Source organism: Gallus gallus, chromosome 2 (assembly GCF_016699485.2).
Source record: "Gallus gallus isolate bGalGal1 chromosome 2, bGalGal1.mat.broiler.GRCg7b, whole genome shotgun sequence".
NCBI lineage: Eukaryota > Metazoa > Chordata > Aves > Galliformes > Phasianidae > Gallus > Gallus gallus.
This window is the reverse complement of record NC_052533.1, coordinates 84242123-84261248: the sequence shown is the minus strand read 5'-3', so window position 1 is coordinate 84261248 and position 19126 is coordinate 84242123. Positions and strand designations below refer to the sequence as shown.

The window sequence follows — 19126 nt, the reverse complement described above, 5'->3', positions numbered from 1 at the left end:
CCTCACTGTGCTCGCATCCACTGTTTGGTCTCTACAAACATTCAGCAAGCATTAATGGATGTCAATGGGTGCAGTTTTTTTCCACATAGGAGTATTCAGTGACACTTCTTTGCTTCAACTGCACTTCCATGTCAGGCGCCATTGTGTGAGACTGTCCCTCTGCTGCCATCTGTCACACAGCAACAACATTGTAATGAAATATTGGTGGGAAGGTTCAACCCCTACTGCCATATCACCAACATCCACCTCTGAAGTTGTGGGCCAATATCATAAATAAGGAGGCATTACTTTCAGAGCAGCTCTCATTGCAGTTTTTACAATTTCTAAAGGTTGCAACGTATTCTTTAACCTTAGCTTCTTCATTTTTAAAACGTGGATTTACATGGAGAATTATTGTTCAGTATGTCTAAATGTGGGTACGCTATACTCTAATTTTCTGTTGCTTGGTTTTAAAACTTAGAAAAATTTGGCTTGTTTTTTCTGTATATTACAGAATGAAGTAATTGAGGGAGATTTACTTTTGGTGCGTATCACACCAGATGAAGATGGAAAGTTTGGATTTAATCTAAAGGTAAATCAGCAATCTTTTTATTATTTTAAAATAATTTATATAGATTATTTTTCATTTTAATGTAATACTTCAGAGAATCAGTATATCCCACAGGAATTTCATAAGGACTCAAAAATTTTTCAACGTGGCAGCCTAATCCTTGAATGATAAAATCATATTTATGACAACTGGTCTTTGCTACTTCTCTGTTTTTTTAGTTGCGTATAGTATGGACATGACACGTTTCCAAAGCAAACTGCCTATTTTGCTGTGTAAATATGAACCTGGAAACATAATTTAAGAAATTAATTTCTAGCAAAATGTCTCTGTATTATAAAACAAGTTAAATAGCTTGTGCTATACTATCAAATATGTCGATGAAAAAATCACATCGGAGAGATGAAAATGAATGATGAAAATGAAAACAAGTATTGATTTCCCTGTAAATTTTTCTAATTGCATCACCAAAAAATTCCATTTGTACAGATAAAGTAGCAATACTATCAAAAACAGGGTAATGCTTGTTCATTTTGCCTTGCTATTTTTTGGTGAAGCATTGATTGAGCTTTATGTAAAGGGAATAAGGGAGTATATATATATATTTTATTTTTTTTGGAACTTCGATCCTATCTGATCTCTTTCACACTCACCATAATACCTTAATACTGTCCACCTTCTGAGTTCAAATGTTGAGTTAGGCTTGCTTGAAGGATACTGTTTGATTAGTGCTTCATATGATCTGCTTATTACCTGCTAAAATGTATGGACAAGCAAAGCCAATGGTTAAAATCTTCTGGAAAAAAATGTACACCCATCCTGAGATTTGCTCATGAAAATTCAATCTTACTAGCCACTAGTGACAGAGAACAAATTTTATATGGAAAAAAAAAAAAGTAGGTGGTTGTTCGTTTAAAATGCTTATGGTCATGATGTATTGATGGTCATTATTTGCTTGACGTTCCTGTAGGGTGGTATAGATCAAAAAATGCCCTTAGTGGTATCAAGAATAACTCCAGGATCACCTGTAAGTAATATCTTACCATTATAATCTTTTCTTTATTGCTTCTTCTACCATTTTCATAAGTCTTCACTCAAAGGAATTTGGAAATGCACAACCAGTGTGAAATAGTAACTGAGTTGGTCTCTTTAGAAATTGATCTGACCAGTGGGGTTTTTTTTTTGTTTTGTTTTTATTTAAGCCATGGATGAAAAGATTGGGAATTGTTAGCCAAACGAGACAGTTAGAATGCATGTTCTGTTCATTTTCTTTCATTGTTTAAAATAGTGTACTAGAACATGGAAAAAACAAACAGGATGATTGAAGATGCAGTACAGAAGTGAATCGTATGGGCCTATGCAGCCTATGAAAAAAACAATTTAAGGGACGTACAACAGAGTTTTTGCAAGATTTGGAGTACTGTGAAGTGGGTAGCAGGGGGTTCAATTTAAAGAAGTAGGGGCTATTAAATTAGTTAGTGAAAGGCTGAAAATGAATGAAAAGTAGTAGCTCTACATGCCTAAGACAGACCTGTGAAATTCCATGACAAAGGATACACTGGTCCTATTTTTCCCTACATTTTTACATAAGGAGATATTTCTGGACTAGATGGAACATTCATTGGAACCAGCGCAGTCACTGAATTATTATGCTGAATTGTGAACTAATAATAGTGATACAATACCTTAGTAATTTTTTCTACAACAATTTGTGAGGACGTGCTATCTCAAGTTTCTTTTTTTTTTTTCACTCACTTTCTTTTGAATTTATTTACCAACTCTCATAAGATAATATCAGTGCTAATTTGATAGGAGACAGTCCTGACTTAAAAGTCTGAAATGCATGGAATGTTATAGACTCTTGAAATTTAATAAGCACTGATAGATCTAGTATCTGAATGTCATGATGTAAGTTGAGCTAAAACAGATTGTTTGAGAACTTGCATTTTATCCTGTTTAAAATTCATGGCTTGATTTACGCAGTGCGCTGAACTCAGTCATGAACTACAATAATCATGTGAATAGAAGTGCACTAGAAAATTATCAATAACTTAAGTGTTATATACATTATAAATGTTATATACGTGTATATATATAACATATATACATTATAACATTATATATATATAAATGCTATAAACATTAAATATAAATTTAATTTATATAAATTAATAACTGAAAGCCACAAAGTAAAAATAAAACAGACAAGTTTTGCAAACCTAGCAAAAAAATAAATGTGATTTGAGATACTGAAGTGATGCTAGAAGCAGGCTTATTCTACAGTTAGGAAACAGAAGAAGCTTTTCCAGAGGCGGTGATTTCCTTTGGCAGATTCAGATTGTCTTCTGGGAGGTACAGAAGTTCTGATCTGTTCTTATCTTTTCAGACTGGAAAAGGGTTGGGCGTCCAACTTACTTCATTTAAGTGTCTTCAGTTAGCAAGTATTGGCATAGATACAAGTGACTTATTAGCTCCCTAGATGAGTAAACACCGAGTGAAGAAGTTATCAAGAGTCAGGGGGATGTACTGGAAACCATTATGCAATGCAGTATACTCAAGAAAAGTGCAAGAGAAATCACATCATGTTACAGCAAGAAGAAAAAATAAATACTTATTTTTAGAGCATGGCAATATAAACATTGATAATATTGCTTTCTGTAAATTAAATTTCACCTACTCTTGGCTATCTAGCGCTATACAGCTGATATTTGTAAGTGTAAGTAGTTGTATGGATTGTGGTTTTGGTTTATTTTAGCTCCATGGAACCTCAGTGATGCCTAAAAGATCCTTCTTTTGTGGAGAAGGGAAATAAATGTACATGCAAGGCGGTATATCATTTTTGGCATCCTAAGGTTTTTTTTTTTTAATTTCCTTCTACTGTAGCAGAAATCTGGAGTTCTGGGGAGATTTTAAGACAGAATAGCAGAAAAACAACTACTTATTGCATTTGGTAATTTTTTAAATAAGATTCCTATACTGTTGATTACCCCCACCTGCCCCACCCCCCATCCCCCCGAAACAGTATTAATGTCCTAAGGTGATACAGAAGTTGTTATAATTGTATTTAGTAGACCTTTTGATTGAAAAATAGCATGCATGATTCTTGGAACAATAACAAAGAGATTAGCATAAACTGAAACATTGGGTGAGTCAATAAGAGAGGAAACCTCTGACATAATTAATTGTCTGAAAACGCTCAGTATCTGAAAAATCTACAAATTATGCTTATGTGGAAAGAATTAATTCCCCTTTGACATACATTTGACTGTATAAAATGTATCAAGCAAGAGAGCTGAGGCATTAACATGTCACATGATTAACACAACTTCTTTGAACATCGATATTCATCTTCTCCTGTAATAATGAATAATAGCCAGCAACCAGCCAAGAAATCTAAATTATAGATAAATGTAGGAGCTCAGGCACCATTCCCTCTGTGTTCTTGTTGACTTCTTGACACTGCTAGACTGACCAAATGTGGCTGGTATGACTGATACGAACTTTCTATCGTTTATCCTTTCAACTATTGCTAACCATCATATTTTAGAGCGATTAAATCAATTGTTCATAGTTGCATTCTTCAATCTTGCCTCCATAAATCATACAAAGAATGACAGCGTCTCTTTTGGGAAACTATGAATACTTAGTTAAATCAGTGTTGAGGAACGCCATGGCTGTTTCTAATTCCCATTCTTCCTCTGTTTGCATATTTTTTCATGCAGCATTGTCAATCTTCCTTATCCTTCATTAGTTCCTTTAGTTCTTTCTTTAGAAAATGTTCAGGTTATTTTTTGTTTGTTTGTTTGTTTTTAGGGGAAAGTATTAATTTTGCTTGTTGTTTTTTTTTTTTTTCCTATTGATTCTGTCACTATCTCTCTTTTCTGCCACTTTCTGTTTTTTATTTGGTAATTATAGACTTAGTTCAAGCAAGTTATCCAGGCTTCCTGCAAGGCATAACCAGGATGAAAAGGAAAGGGCTAATTAGGACATATTTTTCACATTTGCTTTTTGATAGAGCTAATAACATGTTATTAGATGAATAAAGGTCAGGGAACCTGTGTTAACCTTTATTAAGGAAATACTGGGAACAGATATAAATGGAGAATAACAAACTGTACTGGACTAGATCTGATTTATAAAAGATCTAAAATACAGTATGTATTTAGTTAAATTACTTCTGTACAGCTGAGTACTTCCTAAACAAAATAAAAGTCAGAATAGCAGTGATAATAAAATGGTTACAGAAGTTGGCACTCTTCTCAAAGTTTGCAGAATCCTTCCCATTCACGTTACTAGAATCATAGACTGGCTGAGGTTGGCACGAACTCTGGAAGTCCAACCCCTCAGTTCTAAAAATGGACACCAAGAGCCTGTTGACTGGGACCATCACCATATCCTGTCCACGGCTTTAATTCCTTTGTGCTGGTCAGCAGGTGATCTAAATTGCTCTAAGTTACAAGATGTAAGCTTAGTGAAGCTCTTAGTGAAGGAAATTGGGAAGAAGTCATCTTCTATGCAAAACATGAATAAGTTGAAGTTGTAGAAAGAAGCCCAAATCTGGGGAATGTCCCGTTACTTAAGATATGTTCAGTTTAATAACCTCAAAATCATATTTGGACTGTCCAGTATCACTGCATAAAAACTGAAGGTTGCAAATGTCATCTTGTACACCTAGAAGACTTTTTTTATGAGAGTTTCATTTGTTAAGGTTTTGAGTCTGAAATTTGGATCATTATGAGCAATTTGGTAATGGTTATCTGATAAATATGAATTCTTCTTTTAGCTACCAATATGCTGTTTGAACTGTTCCTCATCTTCATTAAGAGGCTTTGAAGCAACAAAAACAGCTTTAGATCTAAATCCTTTGATTGAAGTTCTGATACAGAAGATGAAACTTGTCAAGAGAACCCTGAAGAATGTGCTTACATGATGAACTTAATGTTCTGATTTGTTCCTGCTTATGTGGCCGGATGCTATGACATTAATATGTTCTTTTGGTCTTGAAACAGGCTGATAAATGCAGTCCAAAACTGAATGAAGGCGATCAGATAGTATTAATTAATGGCAGAGATATCTCAGAGCACACACATGACCAGGTGGTCATGTTTATAAAAGCCAGCAGAGAATCTCACACGAGAGAGCTTGCACTTTTGGTCAGGAGGAAAGGTAACTGAGCTTATATTATTCACTTTTAATGTTTTTGAGACTGTTGCTCTTCTGCTTGATGGTACACCTATTCAAGTAAATGCGGTTTCAGTTCACTTGGAAATAAATCTGTGCTAGAAAGCAGTTCCTCTTGCATTTAAATTAGTAGCATAAAAATTTTTTAACTGTAGGCTCTTTTGAATACAAGCATGTCTATCAAATTAGAATATCTTTTTATGTGTTTAACTCTAAACTCAATAAAACAACAAATGTTTCTTTTCAAAACTTCTTTTTGGAAATAGAGAATAATTTCACAAATCTTTAGTTGCGAGTTTGCAAATGCCCGTGAGCTGCTGTTCCCCAGCACAATGATTCTACAAAACAAACAACCCAAAATAGATATTTTGTAATGATGATGAGCCTGACCTGTGTAGACTACTCACTAAATTCCTTTTGGCAACAAGACAGTTTCTGAAATCTGTAGGATAATAGTTATTTATTTGTTAAATACTCGGAATCAATCCTGCTCCATTTTACTTGCTCCATTTTTAAACACGTGTAGATTGCAGGAGCTTTCAGGTGAAGTGAAATTATTATTTACTTTATTTACTTTCTCTAGGAGCAATGGTAAGACCTTAACACAAACGATTATAGAAAGGCTTGGCAAGGAGTTTCTGATTACATTGTGACTTAAAAATCTGGACGGATTATGCATTACTGGGAAACAGTATGCAAGAAAATGGCATAAATTTTATATGCCTCTGTAGCATTTACTTTATTTTAAATTTCTTATGTTTCTGGGAAGATAGATGAGCTCTTCATGTTGTTTTTCCCTGAACACAGTCCTGCTTCTGTTACTGCAGGTCTCTCCACTGGCTCCAAGCAGTATTTAGTCTTTCCTTAACATTTTTTTTTTTAACCCTCTTCCTATTTGCAGATAAGTCTTTGCTTTGAGCTAAAGACTTATCCTATGGCCCCATGCCAGTCATATGTATAGACATGAGTAAGAACAACTCTCCATCTTTTATAGTTTGGCAGGAATGGGCCATACTGATCACTGCAGGGAATAACCACAAGTGGGCACCTTCAGCAATGCAACAGCTTTCATAGACAAAATGGTGATGAAGTTTTCCAATAACATTTTTCATGTTCTTCAACATCCTAGCACAAAATGCCATAGAAAACTGTCAAAAAATATTTTGTAATTTATGTTAAAATGAGGAATCTGATTGAATAAGAAATTAGAAAATAGAATTTAGTTGCTCCTCTAATGGAAGTGAATTATGTAAATGTATTTGTGTTTGCTTTGCTGCAAGGGGCTCCAAACTTTTAGAGATATTCCATTAATTATCTTTAATTTTTTTTTTTAATGTAAAACTTACTTGATTTCTACCATGGTAATGTTGTGAGTCATTACCCTATCCAGCAGATGATAGCAGCAAAAAAACTTTTGTGCTTGGAAAGTCATTTTTTAGTTAGCTCCTTAAGGAGTTTTTTTCCTAAAGGAAACTGTCTACAAGGATGATTTACTCTAGCCCTTTGTACAGTAATATAATATATAACTAAATGAAGTAAATCTGTTGCTATTATTCGCTACCTTGAAACTTTACCTTTGCAAACTTTATTGTTCTCACAAGATGGTAAAGTTTAGTATGCATTGCAAGCACATTAATGCTCTATGTAACAAATTTTAATTTTCAATACATCTTTCAGTTGTTAAACAGTTTGTGGAGCCTAGATCAGAAGATGAAGTTGATTCCCAGAATCTCCCAGAAGCTCTTCTTTGTTCTGAATATGCTGATACTCTGGATGAGTCTATGGAACAGCTAAGGAAAGGGCTGGAAAGTGGGACAGTGATTCATCAGTTTGAGGTGGGTAATACTCAACTCTCAAATGCTGTTAGTACAGACCAATAGCTGTGACCAGCAAGTAACATCAGGGCTTAATTGATCAGAAAACTTTTCTCCCTTTCAGTCTCATCTTAAGAGAGCAGGAATATGAGTTGCCCCTCAGTTTTGCTTAACATTTTTTCCAGCACAAGTACCCAAAGCTCACTAATTTTTTTTTTAAATTGTCTTCTTATCACCTTTGGTAAATATCACACTCTTTGTTCATGTTAGTAAAATAGAGAATAATTAATACACTACCATGTACCCAAATTTTTTTCCTGAATATCTTTCCCTGTTTTATTTCCACTTAAACATAATTCAGGAATTCTCTCTCTAGTAAATATTTTTTTAGCCGGGCAGCAACAAGAGAGCTCCAGGATTGTTGCTTTATGTGAAATGGTTCTTCCTTGTGTCCCACAAAAAAAAAGTAGAAATTTTAACTTGTCTCTGTTAAAATAGAACTTAAGTCATAACTGGTGGAAGCTGTTTGGTTGTTAAGTAGATTACCAAGCTCTCTTCCCATACAGCCTCTTCCCTTGTTTGTGCTGTGGAGGCTGAAAAATGTAGTGAGTTATGGTACATACTGAGTCCTACGATTCAGTAAGTCTTTTAATAGAATAAGTTTTGTGTGCTCATCCCTTTCTCTTAAATGATGTAGGAGATTTTAGCATCCTATTGGTTTCATTTAATTTTATGTACAAAACCATATTCTAAATCTTACTTAAACATGAAAGCTGTAATTACCTCTTTGACAAGTGTTCAGTGAAGCACATAAAACTGGCACAGCCAGGTTAATAACTCAATTGTAAATTGCTTTTATGTGTATTTAATACAGGGAAACTGTAATTGTATGGTTGCATTTCTTCTATTTTTTTTATGGTGGTGTTTCCCCCCCAGTACCTTTTATTGCCTTGTACCATGTATTCAATGCATTTGACATCAACATTAATTTTTGGTTATATGCACATTTGCCCACATTTGCTTAAGATAAAGTTTGCAAGGTGTAGGTCTTGGCAAAATAGAAGGGAATTATATATTGAAAGGCTGTGGTGTGCTGAAGATTTGCCTTTTCAGGTATTAACAGAGTTGAAAGTGGTAGTTTTAGTCCAGAGAATATTTTAATTTTTGTATTACAGTTGATTCCAAGTAATAACTGATATCAGTCTGTAACTTCTTTTGTTGTTGTCTTTTATTGCTCAGTTCTTCTAGTTTCTTGGTTTTCCTACTTCCTTCCGCAATTGTGTGGTATGTGCTATAATAAAAGACTACGCAAGGAAACAGCCAGTTTAGATCAGTGACTCTCACATTTTCTATTTCCTTCTAGAAATTCTCCTAGAGATGATGATGAACTAGCAATAATGGAAGTTATTTTCATGTAAAAATATAAGTAATACTCTCAGGAGAATTTTCAGTTGGCTAGGAAAAACTGAAGTAGCTTCCGATTTTTTTTTCTCTTTGTCTTCATGTGGATCTATTTAGCATAATCATATCTTACTCTTTTGTAAAATTCTGTTTTCCAGCAACTCTATAGAAAGAAACCGGGATTGGCTGTTACATGTGCAAAAGTACCTCAGAATATGGACAAGAATCGATACAAAGATGTTCTGCCTTGTGAGTATTAAGTACATATTCTCTGCACCTTTTGTTTTATTTTTCTCAGTGATAGTACATATGCTTAAAACTGCTTTATTTAACTTCTTGGTAAAGCTTAATTTTCATTCAATAAAATTACATAATCATTCACTATTTTCTGATCTATTTTGTTTTGTACCCTGCTATTTGTCTGTCTGCAGTTCCTCTTTTTTTTCCTTGTTAAAAGGGAAACATGTCTCATAATTTCTAATTTGATTCCCTCTTTTTTGTGTGTGTATGTGTGTGTGCAGATGATGCCACGAGGATAATATTGCAGGGAGATGAAGATTACATTAATGCAAATTATGTGAATGTAAGTCATAGGATGACCTGCACTTGCTTGCTTTTTATATTATAATAGCAGTCTAAATTTAGCCATTTTAAGCAATAAGCTATATTTGTTTTAATTTTATGGGTTTCCTGAATATAAAAGATGTGTAGATTGATACCATAAAATATCATGTGTCTCTTGTGAAACAAGCAACTGCCTTGATACACAGAAGATAGAAACATCGTTATTTTCATATACTGCATAACGTAAATTTGTGGGATTTAATATTTATTTTCTTGTGTTCACCGCAGAATGTAAGTAACATTCATGACTTTTTTTTCATGTTTCTTAATGAAATTTGCTTTCCAGTATTTATCTTGTGACTTTTCTGGGCTGCATCAAAAGAAAGGTGGCAGCAGGGCAAGGGAGGTTCCCATACACTCAGCCCCATCTGGAGTACTGCATCTCCAGACCTGGGGCCACCAGCACAGGGGAAGCTCAGAGCTGTTGGAGCAGGTCCTGAGGAGGCCACATGGGACAAGGGGGAATAGCTTTAAATTAAAAGGGGAAATTTATGTTAGGTGTTAAAAAGAAATTCTTCTCTCAGAGGGTGGGAAGGCCCTGACACAGCTGCCCAGATAAGCTGTGGATGCCCCATCTCTGGAGGTGTTCAAGGCCAGGTGGGATGGAATTCTGAGCAGCACTGCCCATACCAGGTGGCAGCACTGCCCATACCAGGGAACTGGAAGTAGTTGGTCTTTAAGGTTCCTTCCAACCTCAGCCATTCTGTGATTCTCTGACTGTGAATAATTAGGCATTAAACTAACGAAGCAGAGCAGTTAAGTCTCTTGTAGGTTTTTGCTAGTTGCTGAAAGTGTTTTGCTGTCTAAGCACAGTCATGGAGATTAAAAGTATCTTAGAATCACTTAAGTTGGGTATTTTGTCAACTTAGATTTCTCAATAAGTACCTCAGTAGCCTAGGAAGGATTTGAGCTGTTCTTGTATGTCTGTTGGATTTGCAAGTCTGTTTTTTAAAATAAACCTTTCCAAATTAGCTTGCTAGCTTTAAGTATTTAGGGTACATCTCTTACAACATATGTAATCTGTAATTTTGATGTAGTTCTTTCTGCAAATTATTTTTCTCCATTTTGAAAATGCCAAGGGTTGTCTTCTTTGGCTTTAAATTATTCTTTTTTCCCCTGGAACAACTTAAGGCCTACTAACTGTGCTGCAAAGGGTCCAGAGGAGAAACTAGAGCTGTCCCTGCCCTAGTTACACGTAGGCTTAGGAGACAGGGAAGAGGGGAAAAAAAGTGTTTGTGTATCAAATACTTACGTGAAAGACCTAAATCACAAACTACTGACTTACTGTATCCAGTATGAGCCATTACACAGCTTACATTAGTGCACCTTTGGTATATTTTGCCATTATTCCTTACTAAATACTAAAGAAAACTTGGAAAGGTTTGCAGCTTCACATTTTTAAATACATTTGAAAACAGAGATACATTTTACTTAGCTCTTCCTAGTTCACATGAGGGATTTAGTATCTAGAGTATAGATCTGGTTTAAATCAAATGTATAAAGGTTATCACATAACAAATTGTGATTTTTGATTCCAATTTTAATTCTCAATTTTGATTGAGTCTTATTGCTCAACTTAAATTCTTAATCTTCCTACAAAATGTTCTTTGAATGAAATGCTGGATATTATAAATAAAAATAATAGTATTGCATAGTGAGAACTAATCTTACTTAAGAAATTTCTTTTTATTTATAGATGGAAATTCCTTCTGTGGGCATTGTGAATAGGTACATTGCTACTCAAGGGCCTCTTCCTCACACATGTGCACACTTTTGGCAAGTTGTCTGGGATCACAAGTTGTCGCTGATTATTATGTTAACAACACTCACTGAACGTGGGCGGGTAAGTGTGTTCAGGTTCTTTGTATTCTGAAGAAATACTACACGTTGAAACTGTTTTTCCCATTGTTGTGATTAAAGAACCCTAAAATAGGCCATCTTATTGTGTTGAACAATTTCTCTGAAGGCCAGGCTTTCTGAATTAATCGGAGGAAGACAAACTGTGACTTTCTGTTATTCTCTGTTTCTTTGAAAGCAAACCAGCTGTCTGAGCAACAGAGTTGACTTGAATTTTACTGATCAGCCACATACTGCATACTGTCCTTTCCCATGAGAATTGGATTCTATGTTGCATTCACTTTCCCAGTGATTTAGCAAATGTCTAGATGTTCTGAGCAAAATTTGCGGTCCAGCTAGAAAATGGAATCTATCATTTCAGTACTTGCTAGTTTTAGCTAGTAAGTACTGGCTAATGCTAGCTGTCAGAATTTAACCTGCTGACTTTTATTTATGTCAAAGTTTGTGTAGGTGAGACTAGAAATGAATAGGTCTGTCATGTCCTTTTGTTGAAAGGAAAGCATTAGATTCAGTTGTTTAGGTCTCTGTTGAGGCAAGTCTTAGGCAATTCCAGCAGAAGATATTCCATCACTTCTTCAGACCTAAGAAGTGCCAACATTGAATTGTTCTCACCTGTATTCCAAAGGTTAGTTTTCTTAACAGTGAAGAATTTTATTCATTTATCCTGGAATAATTTCCCCTGAAGCAACCTCTGTCCATTGCTTATTGCCTTGCCACTACACATCCTTGTGAAAACAATGCACTTCTTAAATTCACCATTTAGATATGGAGTGCCTGCTTTAAATCCCACTGTATCTTTACTCTCTAGACTGTTTGAACAAGCCCAGTTAATTCAACCATGATGTAGGTGACCTTCAGCTTGATCCTCTCCGTTTTTTTTCCATGCAATGATTTGCATATTATATTGACATACATACTGTGTTGTTTATGCATCTGTACTGAAATTTGACTTACATACATGTGAAAAGCAAGGTCTGTTAAAGTTTTTGTCACTGAGCAATTTACAACTTGGTCTACTTCCTTTTTTTTTTTTAAAGGAGCTTTTAAAATTTTCACACGTTTTTGCATTTAGATCTTTAAACTTTGGAAATGGATATGTAGTTTTAGATGCTCTTTTGGAGAAGTAAATACTTATATTTTCTTCTTTGAGTCGTCATAGACTGGAACATAATAAAAATTATAAGTGGTAGTTTTGCTTTTATGAGGAAATGCTTCTTGAAGATGTGTGCTTTTATTTAATAAGCTTGTCATACACCTTTTCAATTTTTAGAAGAGCTGGAAACAAAAGGTTCATGACATTTTGTGTAGCCAAGAAAATTGGTAGTGTTCCATTTCATTGAGTTCAGCACATCTTCCTTTTTTTTCTACCTGTATGACCCAGACTGCCTACTTCTCACTCTCCCTCTCAGTCATCTTTGATAAAAACAAGTAAAGATTATTGGCTTTAGTGCAGATTCCAAGACGTCCACTGGTAAAACTGAATTAACAGGGCTGTTTGGTAGTGGCTGACTTGCTATAGATAGATGTGTTTGCCCTATGTAGTGCCTAGCTTCTAATGTATTTGAGACATGCTTTATAAGTTGCAAACTGTTGTGATGACACAGAATAGGATTTTAAAGCTATACAGTATCTTCCAGGGAATTTTAATCCAGTTACTTTATGGAATTGAAAAGCAATGTATTCACTGTACAGCCATATTGTTGCTAAAAACTGACCAGAAAAAAAAAGAATAGAAAAGCAACTGTTTTAACTGAAGTGAAAACTAGACCCACAGCATGCCCAATACCTGCTTGTACATAATCATAGAATCATAGAATCGCTAAGGTTGGAAAAGACCCACAGGATCATCCAATCCTACCATTCGACCTTCACCAATGGTTCTCACTAAACCATGTCCCTCAACACAACATCCAAACGCTCTTTGAACACCACCAGGCTCGGTGACTCCACCACCTCTCTGGGCAGCCCATTCCAGTGCCCGACCACCCTTTCAGAGAAGTAGTATTTCCTAACATCCAGTCTGAATCTTCCCTGGCGCAGCTTGAAGCCATTCCCTCTAGTCCTATCACTAGTCACACGAGAATCTGTATCTTGATGCTCAGTGGACTTCTATCCAGCTGCTTAGAAAAAGATTCGTTACTGAGCAGGACACTGGTGATATCTCTTGTCAAGCTCTTCACAGAATACTGTAAGCAGTTTACTTCTTTCAGGACTATCCTGGTAGGTTGTTCTGCAATATGTAGCTCTGATACTTACTCAGTATTCATGATTGAATGTGAATTAGAAGTGTACTCATCAAACTTTGAAAGAACCTCATGCTTTGAGAAATAGTTTTCAGAAATGGAAGTACCAGGCAGAAAACCTTTAGCTTGCATCCAATTTATATGAATTTTTTACTATAAATGTCTATAACACAAAGTTTACAGAGGATTTATCCTGTTCCATCATGTTATGTTTGAGTTTGAACATTATCACTAGCAAAGGATTACAGTTGTTCCCTGAATTTCTGAACCATAGGGGAGGACTCTGGAAACAGAAGTACTTGTTTGGGGTCTTGATGTGCACTCAACTTTCCTTTGTCTTTACAGACAAAATGTCATCAGTATTGGCCTGATCCACCAGATGTAATGGAATATGGCGGCTTTCGTGTCAGATGCCACTCAGAAGATTGTACGATTGCATACGTTGTTAGAGAAATGGTGATTACAAATGTTGAGGTAAACGCTTCTTGTCTTAAATTATTCATTCAGCTTGCTTAGACATATATATGCAGATAGGTGGAAGTGTGCTGTGTGAATATATACACTTTTATAAAAGGTGTGTATATATAATACGGATCAGTGCAGTATAATAACTTCTTTAGGGTTTTCTCAAAAACATACGTTTTGAAGGTTTGCACTGTCTTGTAATATATTAATCCATTATACTATACAGATACTGTAATGAGCTTCATGAAGAAGTTTGATGCTTTACTGTAAACATTGTTGCAGTCACTGACTTTTCATAAATAGATTTTCGGTAAGATTTTTTTCTGTGTCCTTTCAAGGATGAAGAATGGGTGACTTGGTTAATGGCACATGTGCCTAGAATAGCTAGCAGTGAAGCAATTTGCAGCAATGTTGATTTCAGACAGTACACAGAATCTTATCAGCTCTTTTTTATCATCTTTAGTTAGAGTTTAAAAAAGAAAAAAATCGCTCTGAATCTCAAACCCAATGTACTCAATTTTTGTATGGTAATTAGTTACTTTAGCTGTTAATATTCTATGCTTGTAGGAGGGTTACAAACTAAAAGGGAAGTGAAATACATGAAATACTTCTTACATATGAGTTTATGTTGTGAAATTAATGTTCAGATCATATTTCTGTCTCCCACAGCATGAATATAGGGAATAAAGTTTGGCTTTTGTTAATAGGTTGTCCATCATTTCTTATACGTTTCCTTCTTTAGCTCTTTTTCAAAATTCTGTGGACACAAATATTTTCTAAAAAGAGGTTTATGGTAGTTATGAGAAACCATCTGTTCAGGGAGCACTATGACTTCTCGTCCTGTTTTTCAGCCAACTGCTCTGTAAGTGATAAACTTGAATGTCAGTACAGAAGAAACTAACCTCACTAGAGCAGAAAATACACAGGCAAACTTTTATTTACTATCATTCAAACTAGTTGATTGCCAATTAAATTTGGTTATCTAACCCTTTTTGTAAATTTTAGCTTAAGCCCCTTCAAATTCTTTTTTCCAGATAGTAATTATCACTGTTTCGTAATTTTGAGTAAATTCAACAGTGACTGTATTCAGTACGTGTCACTTCTAGCATCTAGTTACTATTGTGTGGTAGGTAAAAATGTTAGTGAGAATGGGGCAGGTGAGTTTTTTTTCATACAAGTATTTTGAGATAAAGATTGTGCTTTTGTAGTTGTGCAGATTGTACAAAAAGTTGTCTCATGGTAGTTATCAGTTGAGAACATCATTTCTACTGCAAAGGCTTATGCTTGCGGAGAGCTCACTGCCATGAGACAAAATTGTATGATTGTCATCTTAAAGCTAGACCTCAGTGGAAGTGTTACTGTGGGAAGAGGTTGTTTGCTTAAGAGTATACTTTGCAGAGCCTTATATGTGCTCTCACTCACAAATATTGTTGTTGAATTCTATAAAGAAGACATAAAAAGTCATATGAATTCCAATCAGGTTTTTATCATTCCCTGATCTAAAGCGAGTGTCATTGGCTTGTTCTTAATGAAGACAAGTAGCTTTTCATAATAAGATGGATAAAGCTTCAAAACTCTCAAGAGATTTGATTTTGATTGGAAAAGCATGTTTGTGAAAAATCTTTGTGTGTATTAAATTGCATAGATTTCAAATCTGCCTTTAGAGGAAAATTGCTCAAAAGTGAATTTTACGAAATGATGCCCCTGGCCTTTTGTTCACATATATTCAGAAGACTTGAACTAAAAAAATTTTAGGATTCTTCTGACCCAGTTTATCTTGGTGCTTCTTTACCTGAAATTGAAGCAAGTGACTGCAAATGTATGAAATACATGTGTAGCCTTCCTAAGCCTCATGAAAAGAAATATGGTTTAATTTCCCATCTTCTTCAAGACTGAAATCTATCCTGTTCAAGAAAAGCATAGAAAACAGTAAGTTTGTTTATTGGAGAGAGAGAGAGGCTTTGGGGAACCAAAACAAACATACCCAAGGAAAAAAATTATATACAGTAACTGATAAATTCATCACACAGTGCACTATTTCATAAAACAAGATAAGTGCTTGCTTTATTCGTTGGAAAAATAGGATGAAAAGCCTGAAGAAACCTCTCATTCACTTACCTTTGGGGATAAATTGCCTTGGAAACATGCTGACCTCTTCAATTTCAGCCAGATACATTCTGAACACTTATTTTTTTTTTTTAGTTTCCCCTATCTTTAAACAATTTCAGTTAAATTTAACTAGAATCCTGCTGTGGTACTTAGGAAGGCTATGGAGATAATGTTTGCTGGAGCATAGTATTCAAAAAGCTTGAAATAAGAAATGTTGTAATTTAGGTTTTTTTCATTCCATGACATTTTACTCATAGTCGTTTCCAAAGTGCAGTATCATTCTCCCACCTAATTTGTTTATTAACTAAAATAAATCATTCAACTAAAAAAAAAAAAAACCTAAAGATACTGAAATGTTGATTTAGTTTCATCCTTTAAACACCAGTTAAACCACTGCCATAACAACAATTGAGCACCACAAGAGACAGCACTGACACTTTATAAACAATGTAAGTCAATGTGATTAAGACAATTCCTTGTATCAGTACATAAAGTGTTTGCACAAATAATGACAACACAAATAAGATTTTTGAGAGTAAAGCTTATTTTTAATTTATAAGCTATCACTTTCTGTCAACATCACAGTGATGGACAGGATGGTCTGAAGAAAAAATATGTAGATTGGAGTATCAATTCAAAGAAATTGAAAACTAGGCATACATTTGTTTTCATAAGGAGGGATATTGCTGTTTGCTGCAAGTATGTAAAGTTGCAAGACAAATAATGACACATCTTTCTATTTATGAATGACCAGCATGCAGGCCTTCTAGTGATGGTGTTAAATTGATATGAGATGAATTGTAGGTAGTAAATGAGCAGCAGCTTCTCCTATCAGCAGCTAAAAATACGATCTTTCTAATTTTTTTTACAGATCTCTATTCTTAAGACTTAGTTTTCCACGCCATTTGTCTTCTTTGCAAGTTGTGTGATGTACAGCAGTTTGAGATAAATATTCAGCTTGTTCACATTAAAGACTCTTAGGTTGTTTCACTGAAACTTATATTTCTACACATTATAAATAAGACCTTCTATTTTCTTTCCAATGGCATTTATATAAATTTGACCATGTCATAAATGACTGGAACCTACTGCACTACAGAATTACTTTAAAGACTTCTCTGGGAAGTGTCTGGACTGAATGTATTCCATTCTGTCAAATACTCAGGAAAATGTAGGAAAAAAAAATAATGAATTGGTTCTGAAAAGTAGAGAGCTGAAGAACAAAAAGTAGATTAAAAGTTTTATGGCAGAGGTGTTTAAAGGCGTGATGAGATTGCAGTAGTGGTGCAAAGAAGTTACCACTCTACCCTTCAGAAACCAGGCCTTAAGCCTCATCACAGAGTTTCAGCTTTCGGTGTATTTGTAAAGCTCAGTAGCTAGAAGTGTACCATTTTCCTTCAAAGAAGATAGGACCGTTTCAAGGTAAATGTAGTTCTACGTGGTAGAGCTACCTTTGTTAGAAGATCAAATTAAAACCTAAACAGAAAAAAATGAAGAAGTAAAATGCAAACTGAATTGCTTGAGTTTTAAGAAAAGTCAAAATTAAAGTTGACTATTTTTCAGTATTCTGCTGACTGTTTTCAATTCAATTCATTATGAGTATAGAGACTTGAAAAGTAAAGACAAATGAAGGAAAACACCAATCACTCAAAAATAATGAATTCTAGTAATAGTTTTGTGTTTTCTGAATGAGATAGTTATTAGTTTTAAAAAGCCCTATTTCTAACACTAATATACTTGAGCATTTTGATAAGCAAAGTAGTGATCGAAGTTGGAATCATCTCAGAACTGCACAACAAAAAAAAAAATCAAGCTGGTTATATCAAAACACAAATGGCTAGAAAACTACTCTGAAACTTGAGAAATATGTGGGATAGCTAACCAGTATGTTGATATCTAGGAAAAAAATAAGGCATGCAGCAGAAAATGGACTATGATCATACCAGAAGAAACTGTTCTGAGGACTAACAGCATGTACAACTCTTGTTGTACTCAATGTTTATAAGCTATTAAAAAAAAAAAAAAAATGACTCAAGCAATTCAGACCTGGATTCCTGAGTAGTTTTAAGGCCATGCTACTTCCTTCAGAGATTGCTGTCATTGTGGGTTCTTTTGATGACCTGGATGAATAGATCTTAAATATTTAAAATTTGAGTTACATTGAGTTCTGTCATTAATGTCAGCTTATATTGCCCACTTGGACTTTACTCTAGACCTTTTAATTCTGATTGCTCAGACTCTGCCTTCAAGAAGCAAAGTATGAGATGTATGTGTCTTCTTATGCCTGGATACAAACATAAATTTTTGTAATTATGTTGCCTGGAATAAAATCATTTCCTAGAACTCTCCTCAGTACATAAACAGTAGACATTCTGTCGTCTTTCTTCTCTGTTTTACTGGCTTGCTCACTGAGAGTAGAACCACTTCCTCCAATGGAAGGGGAAAGCAGAAGTCAAAGGCATTTGAAACAGGTCATATATTCCAGTAATTGTACACTTAAGAAAATAAATAAAACTCCAAGTCAGTAGCATCAATAAAGCATTGTTGCACAGACCACTAGGGAGAGGTCAGCATTTATAGACTAGTGCAGTGACAAAGGATGGTTTTATTTCAGTAAGTGTCAAATGTTAACTTTGGCTGTGGACATCAGTCAAACAGAACTAACAGCGTATCTGCTGCTAAATGTGAAAGAAATAAAGGAACGATATGAAGGCTTAGCTTATGAAGATTGATATATCCTCATTGCACAGTGCAGCAATGCTCAGAGTCTTCAGCTTCTTGTTTGCTTTATTTTCCCCACTCTAATCATTGGCAACACCTGTAAGATAACACTTGAGCCCAATCTGAATGCAAAGGTGATTGTGTGGTTTCATAATCAAAGTTAG

General features: G+C 34.9%; 1 protein-coding gene across 8 annotated transcripts in view; it reads left to right on the top strand.

Moving 5' to 3' along the window:
- PTPN3 (protein tyrosine phosphatase, non-receptor type 3) overlaps positions 1–19126 on the top strand; it is a 159257-nt gene that overhangs the window by 126967 nt on the left and 13164 nt on the right. For all 8 annotated transcript variants that reach the window (XM_419047.8, XM_015282340.4, XM_046935370.1 and 5 more), the window contains 8 exons: positions 494–571; positions 1518–1574; positions 5557–5713; positions 7406–7563; positions 9102–9192; positions 9465–9526; positions 11264–11410; positions 14013–14141. In XM_419047.8, the coding sequence (XP_419047.4) occupies positions 494–571; positions 1518–1574; positions 5557–5713; positions 7406–7563; positions 9102–9192; positions 9465–9526; positions 11264–11410; positions 14013–14141 (879 nt within the window). The remainder of the gene's footprint in view (positions 1–493; positions 572–1517; positions 1575–5556; positions 5714–7405; positions 7564–9101; positions 9193–9464; positions 9527–11263; positions 11411–14012; positions 14142–19126) is intronic.